General features: G+C 67.3%; 1 protein-coding gene across 1 annotated transcript in view; it reads left to right on the forward strand.

The window, feature by feature from the left end:
- The window catches only part of LOC140597542 (uncharacterized), a gene marked incomplete at its 3' end in the record, with an annotated part of 55,764 nt that overhangs the window by 24,714 nt on the left and 12,344 nt on the right, over nt 1–18,706 (forward strand). Inside the window, exons 12-18 of the mRNA XM_072746423.1 lie at nt 10,641–10,689; nt 11,463–11,583; nt 12,256–12,350; nt 12,571–12,636; nt 13,197–13,296; nt 13,567–13,719; nt 14,020–14,218. Of these exons, the coding sequence (XP_072602524.1) occupies nt 10,641–10,689; nt 11,463–11,583; nt 12,256–12,350; nt 12,571–12,636; nt 13,197–13,296; nt 13,567–13,719; nt 14,020–14,218 (783 nt within the window). The remainder of the gene's footprint in view (nt 1–10,640; nt 10,690–11,462; nt 11,584–12,255; nt 12,351–12,570; nt 12,637–13,196; nt 13,297–13,566; nt 13,720–14,019; nt 14,219–18,706) is intronic.

The raw sequence follows: 18,706 nt of genomic DNA on the forward strand, positions 1-18,706 counted from the left end.
AGCTCTGGCTCCCGGGATCGGGAAGGACCATCGCCGAGGTTTATGCTGATCCCCCCGAGCTCGTGCCTTCCCGGCTCTTCTGTCCTGCAGAACGAGGGGAGGCACGGGCCTTACGGGGAAGGAGGCCCACTCCCACTCGGGCGGGACCGTCCCTCGTGGGGGACCCCGTCATCTGGGCCCGGGAGAGCGAGCGGGGCCATCAAGAACAGGTCGCAGGCTAGACATGGTCCGCTCTGAGGTTTGTCCTGAAGCGAGCACTCCCCTTCCACGTCACGCTGTCTTAGTTCATCCATTTATTATTTGTTAAAGGTTTTACGTTTATGTCCTCTCTACACCCAACACGGAGTTCCAGCTCACAGTCCTGACATCAAGGTCCCCCGACCAGGCCGGCCAGGCACCCCAGGGCCATGTTTCTCATCTCTTTGCTGGCTCGCCTATCTCTGCACCCAGCTGGGACATCGAGTCCACGACGGGGGAGCTTTAGCTACCTCCGAACCCGCAAGAACCCGGAACGTTCTCGCTGTGTCCCCATCCTAGAACGACCTTCGCCGTCGAACAGCAACTCAAATAAATCGGCAGCCAGCCCAATGACTCCTGGTCAAGGAAACGGCCAACTTGTCACGTGTGTGGGCCCCGCTCCCTGGGCTCCCGGGGCTCCCGGGGAGGCTCCGCTTTCTTTAACATCGACCAAGGTCCCAATGACTCCACCGCACCTCGACGCCGGGGCTCAGTTTCTGCCCTGACACGACACAGGCAGCACGTCGGCTTCAGTTACTCCCTGTCAATCAATCAAAGGGAGCCTGGCCGCTCTCGGGGTGGTTGGGGTGGGGGTGGTTGGTAAGAACACGCGACTCTTGTTCTTGGGGCGGAGAGTTCAAGCCCCATGTGGGTGTAGAGATGACAGAAAAATAAAATCTTAAAAAGAAAATCAGTCAGTCGGTCTGGGGGAGACACAGCCCCGGATCCCACAGGGGCAGGGAGCCAGCTGACGGGTCTACGCACACTATTAGAAGCAGCAGAGCACAAAGTCAGAACTTCCAGAAGTCTGCTAGAGGGGGGGACACGCCGGCCTCGACGGTGCTCGGGAGGCGAAGTGGGGGGCGGCCCCTGGAGCGACAGGGTGGGCTCAGGGTCCCCGGGGTCCCAGGGACGGTGGCGCCAACGGTTCCCAGGCCCAGGAGCGGGGACCCCGGCCGAGGGCCGCGGGACTAGGGCCAGCTGTCTGCCCTGTGTGGCCACAAACTGCAAACCCCTGTGCGGTCACGGGGCCGCGTCCCTGGGCCGGGCCAGCAAAGGCCAGAAGTGGGAGGAGACCCTCCCGGGCGGGAGGAGCACGGGTCTCCCCCAGGGCAGCCCCTAAAACTTGGGAGGTTTGAAACTCAGTCACTTGTCCGAGATAAAAAGAAAAAAATCAAAACAAAACAAAACTCGGACACAGGCAGGGTGAACGCAGGGTTCTGACAGAAACGGTGGAGACAAGAGGGCTTGATGGCACATCAGAAACTATATGCCAATAGGACAACCTACAAGAAATGGACACCATGACACTATATATAGAAAACTACAAAAATGAACAAACAAAAAAATGTTAGAACCGGTAAATGAATTCAGTAAAGTCACAGGATACATAATTAATGCACAGAATTCTGTTGCATTCCTATACCTCAGTAAGAAGGTAAGAAAAAGAGAAACTAAGACATTAATAAAAATAAACTTAAAATGAAACAAAAAATAATATTATACTTAAGAAAAAACCTAAGGAAACAGCTATAAAAACTTACTCTGAAGACGATGATGGAAAGAAATCGATGACACAAAGAAACGGGAAGAGACACTCCACACTCGTGGACTGAAAGGGTACGAAGTGTCTTCACAACCGAGAGCAGCCCAGACATTCCTATAAACCCTATCAAAATGCCCCCAGCATTTCTCACAGAGCTAAGATAAATGATCTTCAACTTTGCATGGAACCTCAAAAGACCCCAGACAGGCGAAGCAGCCTTGCAAAAGAAAAGCAAAGTAGGAAGCTTCACATCGCTAGATTTCCAGTTATGTCACAAAACTGTTGTGATGAAGACAGTACGGTCCTGGCACGACAACGGACACACAGACCGAGAGAACAGAGCAGACCTCCCAGAAATGAACCCACAACTATGTCGTCGTTTAATCCTTGATAAAGCTGGAAAGAATATCCAGTGGGGAAAAAAATCTACAAATGGTGTTGGAAAAACTGGATAGACACAAGCCAAAGAATGAAATTTCTAGTTTTTGATTTTACTTTTGTGTGTGGCTAAATTCCTAGAAAATATATAACCTACCAAAACTGACACATAGAGAAGTAGAAAATTTGAATAGACCAATTCTCAGGGAAGCTGTTGAGTAATAGAAAAAAAATTCCCAAAACGCAGAAGTCCACGACCAGATGGCTTCATGAGTGAATTCTATGAAACATTTAAAGAAGTATTAAAGCCTAGAAAGAGTATTATGCTAAGCACAATATGCCAACCCTAACCCTAACCCTAACCCTGACCCTGACCCTGACCCTGACCCTGACCCTGACCCGGAAGCCTCCCCGCGATTCCTGAGGAGGCCGGGCCCCTGTGGGCGTGGACGCGACCCCCACACGGCTGTTTCCCGTCTGTTGACTACGTGGGACTCCCAGCGCTGAGAGGGCACCTCCGTGGCTTGTTCCTGCTCTCGGGGGAGACGATTTCAGGTCGTCACCCTCGGGGATGACGTCAGCTGCGGGCCCTCCTACGCGGCCTCTCCTCTGTTGACAGACCTTTCCTAAAACCCCCTGTGCTTTTCATGCTTTGTTCTGTCAAATGCGTTTTCTGCGACTCTTGAGGGGATCGTCTCCTTTCTCTTTGTTTTTGTTGTTTTTTTTAAAGATTTTATTTATATATCCTTGAGAGACACCGAGAGACGAGAGAGAGAGAGAGAGAGAGAGAGAGAGAGAGAGAGAGGCAGAGACACGGGCAGAGGGAGAAGAAGGCTCCGTGCAGGGAGCCCGATGTGGGACTCGATCCCGGGACTCCAGGATCACGCCCTGGGCCGAAGGGAAGGCAGGCGCTGAAGCGCTGAGCCCCGCCGCCCCCCTCCGCCCCGGGCCGCCCCATGTCCTTTCTCTGGTTAACGGGATGGATCGTGCTGAGTGATCAGAGGGGCCGCGGGGGGCAGGTGGGCAACGTGGATGAACAAATAGGGAAAGCTACAAGCGTGTGGTTCTAAATAAAGGAATCCCGGAAATTTAGAAAGTACGGCCTGGCAATAGAGTCAGGACCGTGGGGACAACTCGGTACGGGGACAGACGGTGACGCCGCTTCTCGCGGGGAGAGCTGAGCGAGGCACAGAATTGTCAAGTCGCCAGCTGTAGCCCTGAAACTACTGTCCCCTTGGGTGTCGACGGCACTTCAATAGATACCAAGGAAAAGGGGTTTCCGGTGGGAATCCCGGTGGGTCCGTGAAAGGCATTTACACGGTCGTGACGCACACGAAGGCGCCTCTGCAGAGGGGATCCAGATGCTCACGTGTCTTCATGTTAATGTTTAGAAGATGTACTTGGGAGACGGTGCGGGGGGCAGGGGCGGAGGGACAGGGGGAACCTGGAGCGGACTCCTCACCCACCGGAGACCGAGCCCCACCCGAGGCTCCACGCCACAACCTGGAGATCCTGGCTTGAGCCAAACTCAAGAGTCGACGTGGAACCGACGGACGGAACCACCCAGGAGCCCCTCAAATGCTCCTAACTGCAACCCCACGCTGTGAACCCTGGGGGGCGGAGGGGGGCATCTGTGACCCCCAGTCTGCCTTGAAGGGCGGGAGGCCTGCAGGGCCCGAGGATGGGAACTGAGGATGCGGGAGGCTGCCTGCATCGCCTTCCCGCCCGGCGTGGGGACAGGACCCTCCCCCGGGACCCTCGGCCACCAGGGTGAGGGCTGAGTGCTGATTGGACCCCGCCTGCCCACAGTGATGATGCGGGACCCCGCTCTGGGCGGAACTGTGGTGCCCCCGGGTTCCACCGCTGCCTGGTGCCCACTCTGCGTCCGCAGACCTTCGGAGGCACCGGTGCTCCGGATCTGGCTCGCAGCGACCCGACTCTCCTGCTCTCCCCAGTAGCCCAGGACTCGTCTCTCCTCAGTACCCCCACCCTCCCACTCTCCCCAGTACCCCGCTACTCCCACTCTCCCCAGTACCCCCACCCTCCCACTCTCCCCAGTACCCCCACCCTCCCACTCTCCCCAGTACCCCGCTACTCCCACTCTCCCCAGTACCCCCACCCTCCCACTCTCCCCAGTACCCCAGTGCATAAAGAGGAGGCGCCCACACAGCGACAGGTCACAGGTGAGTGGCAGCTGATCCCTGATCCCCGCGGGCCACAGTGGGGCCTGTGGATCCGGGTGGGGGCACAGGCCTCCCGCGCTGGGGTCCACAACACCCCGACCCCCATGCGATGACCGTGAGCAGCTCCCACAGCCCTTCCACAGCCCCACGGGGTGAGAGCGGCCACCCTGCTGCCCCCGTCCAGGGAAGGAGGCTGCAGTCGGAACTCAGGCAGCTCCCCCGGGACCCCCGCTCCCCTGTAAGCCCTCTGCTGTGCAGGCACCCAAGCCATGACCTTTCCAGCATGTCCTAGACGCATGGACCCCGACAGGGGTGACCGTCACCCCCCCATCCCGCCCTGTGCCCGCTGGGTCCCCCTGGCCCGTGAGCAGGCTTGCTCTTCAGGCTCCAAAGAACGTGGAGTCCCTCGTGCTCCCCCAGGGCCCCCCTCAGGCTATTCACACATCGCTGCCCTCAGGGTGGGGAGTTCGGTCGCACTCTTGCTGGCATCAGGTTTTAGTTTTGATGAAGTCCAGTCCGTCGCTTTCTCCCCTTGGTCGTGTGCTTGTGGAATCTCGGAGAAACCTTCCATTCCCGCCCCCCCCGCCCCCCCAAGCCCGCAGGGACACTCGCTGGCCGGCCCACCCACCACCATCTCTGCGCCGGCCCCGGGCTGGGAGACGTCACCCCCGAGCATCAGGTGGGCAGTTCCCCGGAGCCCCTGGGTCCCCCGCCCGTGTGCTCCTGATACCGGGGTGGGAGCGCTCTGTGACCCCAGCGTGACGGCGTGCCCTGGGACAGTGGCTGGGAAGGTGGACTGTCGGTGGGCGACGGACAGACAGACAGGCAGCGAGGGCCCGTGTGTGATGCCTGTGCCCCTCGGGGCTACGGGGTTGTCTCCGGCTCCGGTCAGACAGAGGGGCGCCCGCCCACGGGGAGCACCCGGACGCATGTGTCCTCGGAAGGTTCTCACGCGCCGTCATCCTTGGATGTGTTTGGATTGCAGCACGATGCAGGAGGACCCGGAGACCCTGCTGGCCTTGCAAAGGGCCAATATCGTGGCCCAGTACCATCAGGTGAGGCCCAGAAGGGACCATAGACACTACACACCCACGACAGGGGGGACCGTACCTGCAAGAGCAGGTGAGGCTCAAGAGGGGATCAGAGCCAAGGATGAGCCAGGTCAGCCCAGGCAAGGACCACAGTCACCAGGAACAAGTGAGACCCTGGGGATGGTCCCGGTGTCAGTAGCAACTAAGGGTCCATCCTGGATCCTCGTCATTGGTAGCGGAGGAGCCCAGGCACCAGGTACAGGTGAGGCCCGGGTGGGGACCAGAGTCACCAGGTCCAGATGAAGACCACAGCTACCAGGTCCAGGTGAGCCCAGGTGGGGACCAGAGTCACCAGGTTCAGGTGAGGCCAAGGTGGGGACCACAGTCGCAGATCCACATGAGGCTCAGGTGGAGACCAGAGTCACCTGGGTGAAGCCCAGTTGGGGACTAGAGTCACCAGGCCTGGGTGAGGGCCAGGTAGGGATCAGAGTCACCAGGTCAAGTGAGGCCCAGGTGGGGACCACAGTCGCCGGGTCCGGGTGAGGCCCAGGGGGGGATCGTCACTGATAGACAGAAGCAGGTGAGGCTGCCAGGCTGCGCCCACTCTGGCGCCCGGCCAATCTCAGAGGGTCGGCGCTCCCTCAGGATCCAGGGGAGGGAGGAGCCCTTCTGCTCCCTCCTGTCTCTGTCCCCACTCCCCTGCTCTGATCGGTCCCCACCACGGAGCCCCCCTCTGTTGCAGGCGCCCCAAGCAGGGTCTCCGCAGGACCTGTCACTGTGCAAGGTCGCCGACCACCAGGGCTTTCTGCAGTGAGTCCCCTGGACACCCCTCATCCATCCCAGGGCGGGTGGCCTTTGCAGGAACACCTCTCTGGAGGCTGACCCCCCCGCCCCCAGGTCGGGACCTGGTCCCCTGGAGCCCTCTGAGGGCCATGTCTGCGCTGGGTTGCAGCTGAGACACCCCGGAGGCCGACCCGGGACGTGGGCAGGAAGGGAGCTGGGCCCGGGGGAGGCCCCTGGACACTCAGAGGAGGGGCCCCCACGCCTGCTTTGGGCAGGCCCAGGTGTCAGCCTGCTGCATCCGGGGGTGGTGGTGGGGTGGGGTGTCCAGTCCCTTCAGCAGGGGATCCCGCCCGTGAGGGGCTCTGGGGCCGGGGCGTGCTCTCCGTAGGGGGACGGCCTGGTCTGGGCCGAGTCCGCAGGGGTGCTCTCGCCCACACCCGAAGGCTTTTGCGGGGCTGCAGGTGGATGCCGGGGACCAGGCCAGCGCAGGGAGGGGGGGGGGGGCCGCAGAGGGAGGCCCCGACCAGGCAGGAGGAGGCAAGAGGAGGAGGGGGCTGCCCTGGGCGGGAAGGAGGGAGGGGACAGCCCAGTGGCCTAGGTCGCAGGGGACGAGGCTGATGGGTCAACAGCCCCACGAGAACCTGACGGACGCTGGAGACCCCAGGTGGGGCCCCCTCGGCCCTGCTCACGGCCCAGTGTCTGCTGGGATGGCTCAGGGGTGGTCGTGCTCAGGGGCTCCGACAGGACGGGAGGTGAAATGGGCCAGGGTGGCAGAGGGGACAGCAGAGAGGGGAGCCCGGGGACAGCAGGGGGACGGCCAGGGGGCAGGGGGAGGCCGGCTGGACGCTGGGCAGTCAGGCCCTGGGGAGGCGGGGGGACCTCAGCGGGACGGTCACGGGGCACCCGGGCCACGCTGACAGCTCTCGGGCTGGTCCATCGAGGAGGGGGGCAGGTCACCCCCTGGGGGCGCCGAGGGGTCCCCGCCCAGCCCACCACCGGCAAACACCCTCCTCAGACCCCCCAGACGCCGCCCCCGCCCGCCCTCAGGCCGCTGGCAGCCCCTGCCCTCCCCGGGGGAGCCCTGCCCTCCCCAGGACGCTGGGTGCAGACGGGGTGTGTGTGTGTGTGTGTGTGTGGCTGTGGGGCCGGGGCCTCAGGGCTCTGCGTCTCCTGCCTTCCAGGGACAGGGAGCTGCCCGACCCCAGCCCCCGCGAGGCCAAGGTGAGAGCCCGTCCTGGGCCCCGGGCAGGACGTGGGGGGGAGCTGGGGCCAGCTGTCTGCACCGCGTCCCCCAGGACATCCCCGGGCGTCTCCCCAGTCCCCCGTCCCAGCGCTGCACGGGCCGCCGGGAACGCACCCGAGACCCGGAGCCGCGGTCCGCGGGGGGCCCTGTGCCTTCCTGGCTCCTCCGGGTCCCGCGGGGCACTGGACGCGGCCCGAGCGCCCACCTCCCGCGGCGGGAGCCTCACCTGCGGCCCCCGCCTGTCCTCTCCCAGAAACTCCGCCAGGAGACCCGGCGCGCGGACAAATGGATAAAAATGCTCAAGCGATGGGACCACTACCTCCCCAGCGAGAAGGTGGGGCGCTGGGTGCCCCCGAGGGCTCTCCGTCCTGACGGGGCTGGGGGGCCGCCCTCAGTGTCCTCCTGCCCCGTCCTCGGGGGAGCCCCCTGCCTGGGGAGAGTCTGCTGGGAGCCCGGGCCTCCCTCCCCAGGCCCCGGGACGGCGGTGGGGGAGCGTCAGGTCGGGGCCAGGGTCCCTGCTCCTCGCGGGGGACGGGGGGGGGGGGGGGGCCCAGATCCAGGGAGACCCAGCCTCTCTGCAGACACCCTGGAGCCGACGCCGGAACCTTCTAGATGCCTCGTGTTCCCTGGGCTCCAAGGGGCCGCCCTGGGCCCCTCTCACCAGCACTGCCTTCCTCCCCGCAGCTGCGACGCCGGGTGTACAAGGGGGTCCCGCCCCAGGTGCGGGGACAGGTGTGGCTGCGATTGCTGAACGTCGACCAGGTTAAGGCCAGCAATGCCGGGAAATACCAGGTGGGACCCGACCCGTCTACTCCCCGTGGACCCTCGGTCCCCTCCCTGCCCAGGGCTGACCCTCCGTGACCCCTCCCCACCCGGGCTGATCCTCCACGTCCCCTCCCTGTCCAGGGCTGACCCTCAGTCCCCTCCCCGCCCACGACAGCTGGGCACAGGCCCTCACGCAGGCCCCGCGGGCACGGTGGGCACTCCCGCCGTCCCCGGCCTCCCAGGGGAAGGGTGGAGGTTCCTGCAGGACACACTCCCGTGGTGGCCCCGGGGCTCCCTGCCCAGGACGGCAGCTGCTGACAGGTCGGGGTCTGTGTCCCTGACGCCGGCTCCTCCTCCCGGGGTCTCCCCGCAGGCAATGAAGGAGGCGGCCCTGGTCTCCTCCCGGGACATCGTGCAGATCGACCTGGACGTCAACCGCACGTTCCGCAGTCACACCATGTTCTGGGACCGCTACGGGGTCGGGTGAGGCTGCTGGGCCAGCGGGGTTCGGGGGTCGGGGGCCCGGCCTGGGAGAGGCCCGGGGGCTTCTGTGCTGGGGACACGGGGTCTCCGAGGCCGGGGGGAGCGACGGCAGCAAACAACACACTGCCACGTGGTAGGGTGCTGGGGATGACCCCCGTGCCCCCAACCCCAGGGTCTCGGGGATGGGGAGGCCGCAGGACGGGGCCTCCAGGGGTCACCGTCTGAGCTGAACCCCAAGGGGGTGAGGGGCGGCCCCGTGAAGAGCAGGGGGCCGGGGTGGGGGCGTGGGGGGCACGAAGGGGACCTGGGGCCAGGGTGCATGGCCGCGGCTGGACCGGGACACGTGGACCCGACGAGGGTCGGACAGGTCAGGGTGACACCCACCCTCCGGTGCTTTATGTACTTCTGAATTCTGGGCATTTTGTTTTAGACAATTTGCACTTGGTGAGCACACACGGCATGACGCCGCCCCCCCCCCCCCCCCCCCCCCGCCCCAGACGCCGCCCCGGTCCAGGCAGGCCCTGCGCGGAGCACACGGGGCCCCAGGGGCAGGGGCAGGGGTCACAGCAAACCCCAGACTGGGGTCGCCTTTATCTGTAGACGTCTCCGTGTGCACCTTAGAGAAGGGGGTGCCCTGTGTCCGCAGCCCCCCACCCCATCCCCTCACCCACCGCCCCCACGCCATCCCCCTGCATCACCCCCCACGCCATCCCCCACAACCCCAGACCCCCACCCCTACACTATCGGTCCCGCCCCCACCCCCACCCCACCCCACCCCACCCCCACGAGGACGCGGTGCAGCTGCCCCCTGTGGGACATGCTCAGCCTCCCCGGCCACCTTGGGGTTCTCTGGACGGCCTGCTCCCGTCAGAAGCCCGGGTGTCCCGCAGAGTCCCCAGGGGCCGCGGGGAGGTGGGGAAGGCAGGGAGCCCCCCGACAGGGGCTTGCAGGTGGGTGGAGCATAGGGTGCAGCTACCTGTGTGTGCAGCGGGCGGGGTGTGTGGGAGCCCGGGACCCCTGGGGTGACCTGCAGGGGCGCCAGGGGCGGGGCTGGGGAGACGCCAGGCATGGGTGGCTGGGCTTCCCGGGCGGGCCGCTCGGACCGTCTCCCCACGAGAACTCGGTGCTCCTCCCTGCAGGGAACCTGCTGCCCCCCGGGGCCCCCGCGGCCCTCAGAGCGCGGCCGGGTCAGGCTGACCTGTGACCCCCGGCCCGGGGGGAGCCGGCCTCCAGCAGCCCGGGCCCGGGGGCCGCGGAGCCGGGGTGCAGACTCAGGCCGCCGTGCGGGGGGCATCGGGCGGCTCCTGGCAGCGCTGAGGGGGCCGCACCCCGTACCCCCCCGTGCTCAGATAGTGACCCCAGGGGTTCGCAGCCTGTATCGGGGTCACACCTGCACGACGTTCCCTGCTCTCCTCACGGCGGCTCAGACCTGGAGCCCCGAGATGCTCTGGGATGGGCGGGCCCGGGGTGCCCCCCACAGAGTCCAGCCCAGGGACACCTGGGAAGACCTGGGGGTGCGCTCAGGGCCACGGATGCCCCGGCTGCGTGGGCTCGGGGCAGGGGTCACGTGGGGCTGGTGGTGTTCCCGGGACACGGGGCCGGGCCAGGCCAGGGCAGCGGAGGAGAGGCGTCAGGGGCTGCGGGGACCGGGGCAGGGGGAGCGCTGGCTCCCATGGGGGCGTGCGGGGGGGGGGGGGGGCCGCTCCAGGGCTGGAGGCCCGGGGCGCTGGCGGCGCTGGGGGAGCCCGGAGCTGCACACCCCACGGCGGGAGCCGCTCGGAGGCGTCGGACACCCCAGGGTGCACTGAACCCCCGGCACGCTGCACGTGTGAGGTCGCCGCCTGTCCCCGTGCGCAGACCTGACCCCGGAGATCGGCCCCCGCGGAGGGGCCCTGCGGGCCGCGGGGCCTGCGGGGCCGGTGTCGGCACCTCGGCGGCCTCGCTGGGCGGGGGCTGACTGAGCAGAGCCCCCCGCTGTCCCCCCCTCCTAGGCAGCGAGCCCTGTTCTGCGTACTGGCAGCCTACTCGCTGTACGACACGGTGAGTGTCCCTGCCCCCGCCTCCTGCCCCGCGGGCGGCCTTGTCCTGAGTGGTGGTGACCAGCGGGACTCACAGTTATGGCCCCGGCTCCACGGCCCCCGAGATGCCGGGGAGGGTCTCTCTCCTCCGGGACGGGCAGGGGGCGGGGTGCAGACCTCCCAGGGGAGGCAGGGCCTGCGTGCCCGAGGGCCGGGGCTGCCCGGGGCCCCCGCGTGCACCGCGGCCGTCCTAGAGCTCGGGTCTGGACCCTGACAGACGGCACTACCGACGAGAGCCCGGGCGGGGAAGGCTCCCACTCCCCCGAAGGGAACGAGGCCGAGGCGCCCAGGAGGCCGCCCCCTTCCACGGCGCATTCCAGAAGGGTCCCCGAGGACCCCAGCTCACACGCTCCCCGGCCCCGCGGGGTGTCCTGGCCCAGCTCCCCTCGTGGGACCTGCCAGGGGCCACAGTCAGGCCCCCCCACCCCCCCGCCGACCTGCCCTCTGGGGGGTCTCCAGACCTGGCGGGTCCCCTACAGCCTGGCACAGCTCACGGAGGCCCCTCCTGCTGGCCTGAGGACGGGGGTCCTGGCACGGCGGCCGCAGGGCTCGGTAGCGGGGCCCGGGGTGCTCGCGCCCCAGCTGGTCCGGGTGGCCCTCACCTGCTCCCCCGCCCTCTGGGAGCCCCCTCCGGGAGCCCGGGCTGGGAGGGAGCCGGGGGAGCCTGACGCCCGCGGGGAGGGCTCAGAGGGGGCCTCGGGGCGCACGCCCTCCGTGGGGCTCTGGCTCTTGCAGGAGGTGGGCTACTGCCAGGGCATGAGCGAGATCGCGGCCGTCCTCCTCATGTTCCTGCCCGAGGAGGACGCCTTCTGGGCGCTGGCCCAGCTGATGGTGGGCGACCGGCACTCCATGCACGGTAGGGGCCCGCCGGGGAGCTCAGGAGGGCCTCCCTGCAGGCTGCTGCACCGGGGGGCAGGCGGGGACCCCCCAGCTCGCCCCCCCACGGGCAAGGGCCCCGCCTCCCCGGTGGCCTCGGGGTCCCGGAGCCACGGCCACCCGCCCCACCGTCTGCAGGCCAGGCACGCACTCCCGTTGCTCCCCCAGCCTCCCGCCGGGCTGCCGGCTTGTCCCCCAGGCCCCCCTGCCAGCCCACGGCCACACGGGGCCCAGGGGGCAGCGTCTCCCCCTCCCGGGGGCCCCCAGCCTCACTCCCAAGCCCCACCCACAGCAGAGGGCCGTGCACGCCCATCACCCTCCCCGTGGCCTGCACCCGCTGCCCCTCGGGGCTGGGGACCCGCCTGTCCCCGCGGCGGCCCCCGCAGGAGAGAGGGTGCTGGGTCAGCCGGGCCCGGTCCTCAGCCCCCAGCCCACGCCCCGCGGGGTCTCTGTGAGGACGAGGGTCCCCGGGCCCCGCGCCCCCGGCCTGGGAGGCAGGCCCTGCCCTCTGGGAAGAGCGGATCCAGCCAGGGCTCCGAGGGCGGTGGGCACACGGGGGTCAGGGCGTGGCGGGGAGGCCCCTGCCCCGACACCCCCCACCCCGCCTGGTGCAGGAGGAGGCCCTGACCGTGGGGGCCTGGGGCCTTCTCAGGCTTCTTCGTCCCGGGCTTCCCGAAGCTCCTCAGGTTCCAGAGACATCACGAGCGGGTCCTCCAAAGAGCTCTCCCGGACCTGAGGAAGCACATGGCGAGTGGGGGCGAGTGGGAGCTCCTGAGGCTCCGTCCCCGGAGCCCGGGGCAGGGGGTGGGGGGCATGGCCCTCCCTCCGAGCTGCCCAGAGTTGGGGTCACGTTCCTCCCCCTGGGGCCCGGGGGCGCCCTCGGGGCTGGGCTGGGCCGCGGGGAGCGCGTCCACCCGGCTCCAGGGGCCGCGGCGTGGGGCCTGAGCACCCCCTGCCCTCCCGCCAGGACGAGGAGCAGATGTCCACCGGCATCTACAGCCCCAAATGGTTTCTCCAGTGCTTCCTCGGCCGGGTGAGGCCCCCCCCCCGGGACCCCCGCTCCCGGACCTGCCCCCTGCCCCCGGGGAGGGCCCAGCTCAGCCCCACCCTCCAGACGAGCCAGGCCCGACCCCGGGGTCCTGAGGCTGAGGCTGAGGCTCGCAGCCCAGCCCGTCCTGGAGAAGCCCAGAGGGTCCCTGGACGAGGTCCCGGGGGGCGGCCCGTCTCTGCCTCAGCTCCCCCGGGGGAGGCCGGGTCAGCCCGGGGTGTGGACGGGCCCTCGGCCCATCGGGCGGCCAGCCTGGGGTCCTCTCGAGGCGTGGTGTCTGTCGTCAAGTGCGGGCAGAGTCTGTGCCCCCAGGGGTGCGGGAGGTGCTGGCCGGGGTCGGAACCCGGAGCGGCCGGGAGTCCCTGATCTCCCTGGGAGGAGGGCACGCACGGGGAGGCGGGGGGCGGGGGGCAGGGGGCGGGGGGGGGGCGCTGCGGGGCCTCGTCGCAGGCAGCCGGGGGCCAGATGGCAGGCCTAGCCTAGCCCCAGCCGAGCCCCCCAGGGGCCCTGCTCAGGCCGCTCCTCCCACCCCGCCGTCCCCCTAGACCCCCTTCTCGCTCACCCTGAAGCTGTGGGATGCCTACGTGTTGGATGGGGAGAGGGTGCTCACGGCCATGGCCTATACCATCCTCAAGGTGCACAGGAGTAAGTGAGCCCCCGGGAGCCCAGGTGTGCCGGGGGCGGGGGGCAGGGGCGGTGACCCTGGGCTCTGAGCAGCACCCAGACCTGGGGCGGGGGGACGGCGGGGCAGGCGGGTGCAGCGGGGCTCCCCGAGTGGAGCAGCGGGCAGGGGCCACCCCGGCCAGCGCACTGCCCGCGGCGCTCCTGGGCACAGCGGGACCCCAGCCGCTGGCCTGGGGGCCCCGGGGGCCCCAGGGCGGGGCCCTCTGGGTCTGACTCTCGCCCACCGCCCAGAGCGCCTCCTGAAGCTGCCCCTGGAAGGGCTCCGGGAGTTCCTCCAGGACTCTCTGGCCCAGCCCTGGGCCCTGGAGGACGAGGCCGTGCTGAGACACCTTCGGGCCTCCATGACCCAGCTCCGCAGGATGCGGTGCGACCTGCCCCCGCCAGGTGGGCTCAGGGCCCCGGCCCCTCCCGACTCGGCCTGCTGGGGCCGCCCACAGGGGACAGAGCCCCCGGGGCCCCCGTCCTCATCTCTGGGGCTCTCCTCTTCTGCTCCAGCCTCGGGGACCCCAGGCCAGGGCTGGGCGGGCGGGTACCCACTGCAGGGCCCGGGCAGCAGTGTGGGGGGCTGAGCACAGGGTCAGGCCGGGGGGGGGGGGGTCACGCGGGAGCCGGGAGGACCCCCGGGGCCCCCAGCGGGGGACACACAGCCTGCTGGAGACGCTGACCCCGTCGGCCTCTTTCCAGCGGGACCTGAGGAGTTCCCCACGAGGCCCCTGGGCCTGGAGCCAGTGTCCCCGGCGCCCGGGCCTCTCCTCCCTTCTCCGGCCTCTGAGCCACCGCCCAGGGTGGAGGAGCCGGCCTCCCCGGGCCCAGCCGCCCGGCCTGAGCCGCCCGGACCCCCTCCCGGCCAGGCCATCGTCCAACTTGCCCCCCAGCCCCGGCGGTGGAACTCCCTCCCCACCCTCCCGGGGCAACAAGGCGGTGCAGGCAGGCGGCCCCGGGACACGGCGGGCTTCAAGACAGAAAACGGGGTCTCCTTCCATTTGGCACCGGCCTGGGCCACCCCAGAGGCCCCGCGACGGACCGGGCCCTGGAGCACCCCCGGGACTCCCATCACGCGGTCCCCCCAGCCCCCTAGGGATGACGCTGTCGGGCCCAGGACACCCTTCCTGCCCCGCGGCCACTGCAGCTCGTGCCCCTCGCTGGGCAGTGACGGGCACAGCCAGGGCAGAGCCAGGGCGGCGCTGAGCCCGCTGCCCCGAGGCCCCGCACAGGCCCGGGACCCTCTGCCCCCCGCGTCCACGGGGCAGCTCGATGCTCGCGGGCCTCGGGGGCAGAGCGTGGCGGTGAGGGCGGGGGCCCGGAGGCTCCGGCCCGCCGTCACCGTGCCCTGCCTCGTCTCGCTGTGCCTCCCGGAGGGCGGCACCGCCCGCACGGGACACCAGCCCCTGACCCAGAGGGACCTGGGCTGGCCTGGCCCCGGGCTCTGTGGGGGCAGGGGCGACTCGAGCGCCTGCCCCAGGCCCAGCGCTAATGGGATCCAGCGCCCCGGGGCCCTGGCCAGGCCTGCGTTCTGGCCCCGGGCCGAGCGAGCCCTCTCACAGCAGGATGTGGCCTCCTGGGCCCTGGGCGTGCCCCACAGACCCAGGTCGCTGACCTAGGGCAGCCCTGGGGATCCCGGGACACCCCAGGGCAGGGCAGCGGGGGCAGGCCCGTGGGCCCCACCCCCACCCCCACCCCCACCCCCACCCACACCAGGAGGCAGGCTCCTCCACGCGCTGGGGCTCCAGCAGTCAGTCACCCGGCCCCAGGGGGCCCGAGGCCGGGGTCCAGCTGCCCTGCGGGGACCCAGCGCAGGAGCCCATGGGCCGCAGGTCCACGTCAGCCCTGCCGCCCCCAGAACCGCCTCTCACCGCCCCGACCTCAGGACACGCGCCCCCACCCGGAGTCGAGTCCGCACAGGCTCCCAGGCGGGGGACTCCAGCACCCGCACCCCTGTGGGATTCCCGCTTTCCTCTAAGGACAGGAAGGTCTCCCAGGGGAAGGCGCGCACCCTCGGCTCTGAGCCCCTGTTTGCTGTTGCAAGTTCAATAAAGTGTTGTTGTGTGAGAGGGCACGGCCGGCTCGTTTCTGCGTCTCCCGGAGCTCTGTGCACGGGGTGCGGAGACACCCCCAGAGAGGAGGAGGGGGCGCCGCCCAGGCCCCGACCAGCCCCTGCGGGGGCGCCGCCAGGCACACACAGCTGACGTCCCCACGTGCCTTCCCGGGGCGGCCAGACGCCAGGGTCAGGACCCCGCAGACTCTACTGCGACTCAGCCTGCGCCCGCGGCCAGGACGGGCCCTGGGACAGAGTGACAGCCGGGGAGCCTCAGGTCACCAGGGTCTGTGCTAAGCGCCCTGGGAGGTCTGTGCCCCCTCTGTCCAGGGGGCCTGGGCTGCCCGGGCTCCGGGGCGCTTCCTCCCCTCCCCGCCCCGGGCCTGTGCGCCTGGGGCACAGAGGGCCCGCGGGGCGGTCAGCGTGGCCCCGGAGCGGACGTCAGGACAGCAGGCCCTTGCAGCTCTCACACCTGGGCCACCCTCACCGGGCGGGCTCAGCGTGCACACCCGGTGCTGCTGGATCCCTCGCACCAGAGTGTGGAGGGCACCCTGCACGCCCTGGAGAGTAGGGGCTGGGTGAGCGCGGGGCTCGGCCTGGGGGCAGGCAGCGCAGGGGACCGAGGGACCCCGGCCCCGTCCCCACCCCGACTCCCACACACACACACACACACACACACACACACACAGGCAGCCCCAGGGCTCCCCCCACGGGCAGCCGGCCCCTCAGGAGCTCCCCCCAGGGCGGCCCCGAGGTCTGGCTCCCCGCTGGAGAGGCATCGGGGAGAAGAGAAGCGGCCGGCGCTCGGCGGGGACCCGCTGCCACCCACGGGAATGTGGCCGAGCCGGACCTTCCAGCTCAGCTGACCCCCCGGCGGGACGGGACGGCACGGGACGGCACGGGACGGCACGAGGGGGCCCGGGTCGGCCGGGAGAACCCAGCTAGCCGCCCAGCGCCAGCACCGGAAATGATGGTGTTTCAACCGTTTCGGCGTCAGGACGACGCGGCCCGAGGATCAGATCGCGGCACGGCGACAGACAGGCACACACCCCAAACCCAACAAACGTCGGAATCCCCCGACTGTTGTCAGACAGCAGCCGGACGGTTACAGACGGGACGCTGGGGACCCCGGTAGGACACACGGAGGACGCTCCAGACCACGGCTGCAGAGGCGCTGGAGGCCCGGGGATGCGCCTGCGGGTGCCCACGGGGAGCGCGGGGCGGCGGGAAGCACCCTACAGAGGGGGGCCCCTCCTGGGAAAGGACGCCGGGTCCCCGCGAAGGCTCCCGATGCTGACAGCTGTCCCCCTCTCCTTCAGCTTCTGGTTCCCCCCCGCCCCATTTTGCTCTTCCTGATTCTCCGTCGGCCTCCGCCCTGCATCCGAGCCACTGACCACACGGGCTTCTTTAGGACGTCGGGTCCCAAAAGGAGGCCGAGCTCTGGCTCCCGGGATCGGGAAGGACCATCGCCGAGGTTTATGCTGATCCCCCCGAGCTCGTGCCTTCCCGGCTCTTCTGTCCTGCAGAACGAGGGGAGGCACGGGCCTTACGGGGAAGGAGGCCCACTCCCACTCGGGCGGGACCGTCCCTCGTGGGGGACCCCGTCATCTGGGCCCGGGAGAGCGAGCGGGGCCATCAAGAACAGGTCGCAGGCTAGACATGGTCCGCTCTGAGGTTTGTCCTGAAGCGAGCACTCCCCTTCCACGTCACGCTGTCTTAGTTCATCCATTTATTATTTGTTAAAGGTTTTACGTTTATGTCCTCTCTACACCCAACACGGAGTTCCAGCTCACAGTCCTGACATCAAGGTCCCCCGACCAGGCCGGCCAGGCACCCCAGGGCCATGTTTCTCATCTCTTTGCTGGCTCGCCTATCTCTGCACCCAGCTGGGACATCGAGTCCACGACGGGGGAGCTTTAGCTACCTCCGAACCCGCAAGAACCCGGAACGTTCTCGCTGTGTCCCCATCCTAGAACGACCTTCGCCGTCGAACAGCAACTCAAATAAATCGGCAGCCAGCCCAATGACTCCTGGTCAAGGAAACGGCCAACTTGTCACGTGTGTGGGCCCCGCTCCCTGGGCTCCCGGGGCTCCCGGGGAGGCTCCGCTTTCTTTAACATCGACCAAGGTCCCAATGACTCCACCGCACCTCGACGCCGGGGCTCAGTTTCTGCCCTGACACGACACAGGCAGCACGTCGGCTTCAGTTACTCCCTGTCAATCAATCAAAGGGAGCCTGGCCGCTCTCGGGGTGGTTGGGGTGGGGGTGGTTGGTAAGAACACGCGACTCTTGTTCTTGGGGCGGAGAGTTCAAGCCCCATGTGGGTGTAGAGATGACAGAAAAATAAAATCTTAAAAAGAAAATCAGTCAGTCGGTCTGGGGGAGACACAGCCCCGGATCCCACAGGGGCAGGGAGCCAGCTGACGGGTCTACGCACACTATTAGAAGCAGCAGAGCACAAAGTCAGAACTTCCAGAAGTCTGCTAGAGGGGGGGACACGCCGGCCTCGACGGTGCTCGGGAGGCGAAGTGGGGGGCGGCCCCTGGAGCGACAGGGTGGGCTCAGGGTCCCCGGGGTCCCAGGGACGGTGGCGCCAACGGTTCCCAGGCCCAGGAGCGGGGACCCCGGCCGAGGGCCGCGGGACTAGGGCCAGCTGTCTGCCCTGTGTGGCCACAAACTGCAAACCCCTGTGCGGTCACGGGGCCGCGTCCCTGGGCCGGGCCAGCAAAGGCCAGAAGTGGGAGGAGACCCTCCCGGGCGGGAGGAGCACGGGTCTCCCCCAGGGCAGCCCCTAAAACTTGGGAGGTTTGAAACTCAGTCACTTGTCCGAGATAAAAAGAAAAAAATCAAAACAAAACAAAACTCGGACACAGGCAGGGTGAACGCAGGGTTCTGACAGAAACGGTGGAGACAAGAGGGCTTGATGGCACATCAGAAACTATATGCCAATAGGACAACCTACAAGAAATGGACACCATGACACTATATATAGAAAACTACAAAAATGAACAAACAAAAAAATGTTAGAACCGGTAAATGAATTCAGTAAAGTCACAGGATACATAATTAATGCACAGAATTCTGTTGCATTCCTATACCTCAGTAAGAAGGTAAGAAAAAGAGAAACTAAGACATTAATAAAAATAAACTTAAAATGAAACAAAAAATAATATTATACTTAAGAAAAAACCTAAGGAAACAGCTATAAAAACTTACTCTGAAGACGATGATGGAAAGAAATCGATGACACAAAGAAACGGGAAGAGACACTCCACACTCGTGGACTGAAAGGGTACGAAGTGTCTTCACAACCGAGAGCAGCCCAGACATTCCTA

The sequence above is a fragment of the Vulpes vulpes genome, unplaced genomic scaffold, assembly GCF_048418805.1.
Source record: "Vulpes vulpes isolate BD-2025 unplaced genomic scaffold, VulVul3 u000000752, whole genome shotgun sequence".
Classification (NCBI taxonomy): Eukaryota; Metazoa; Chordata; class Mammalia; order Carnivora; family Canidae; genus Vulpes; species Vulpes vulpes.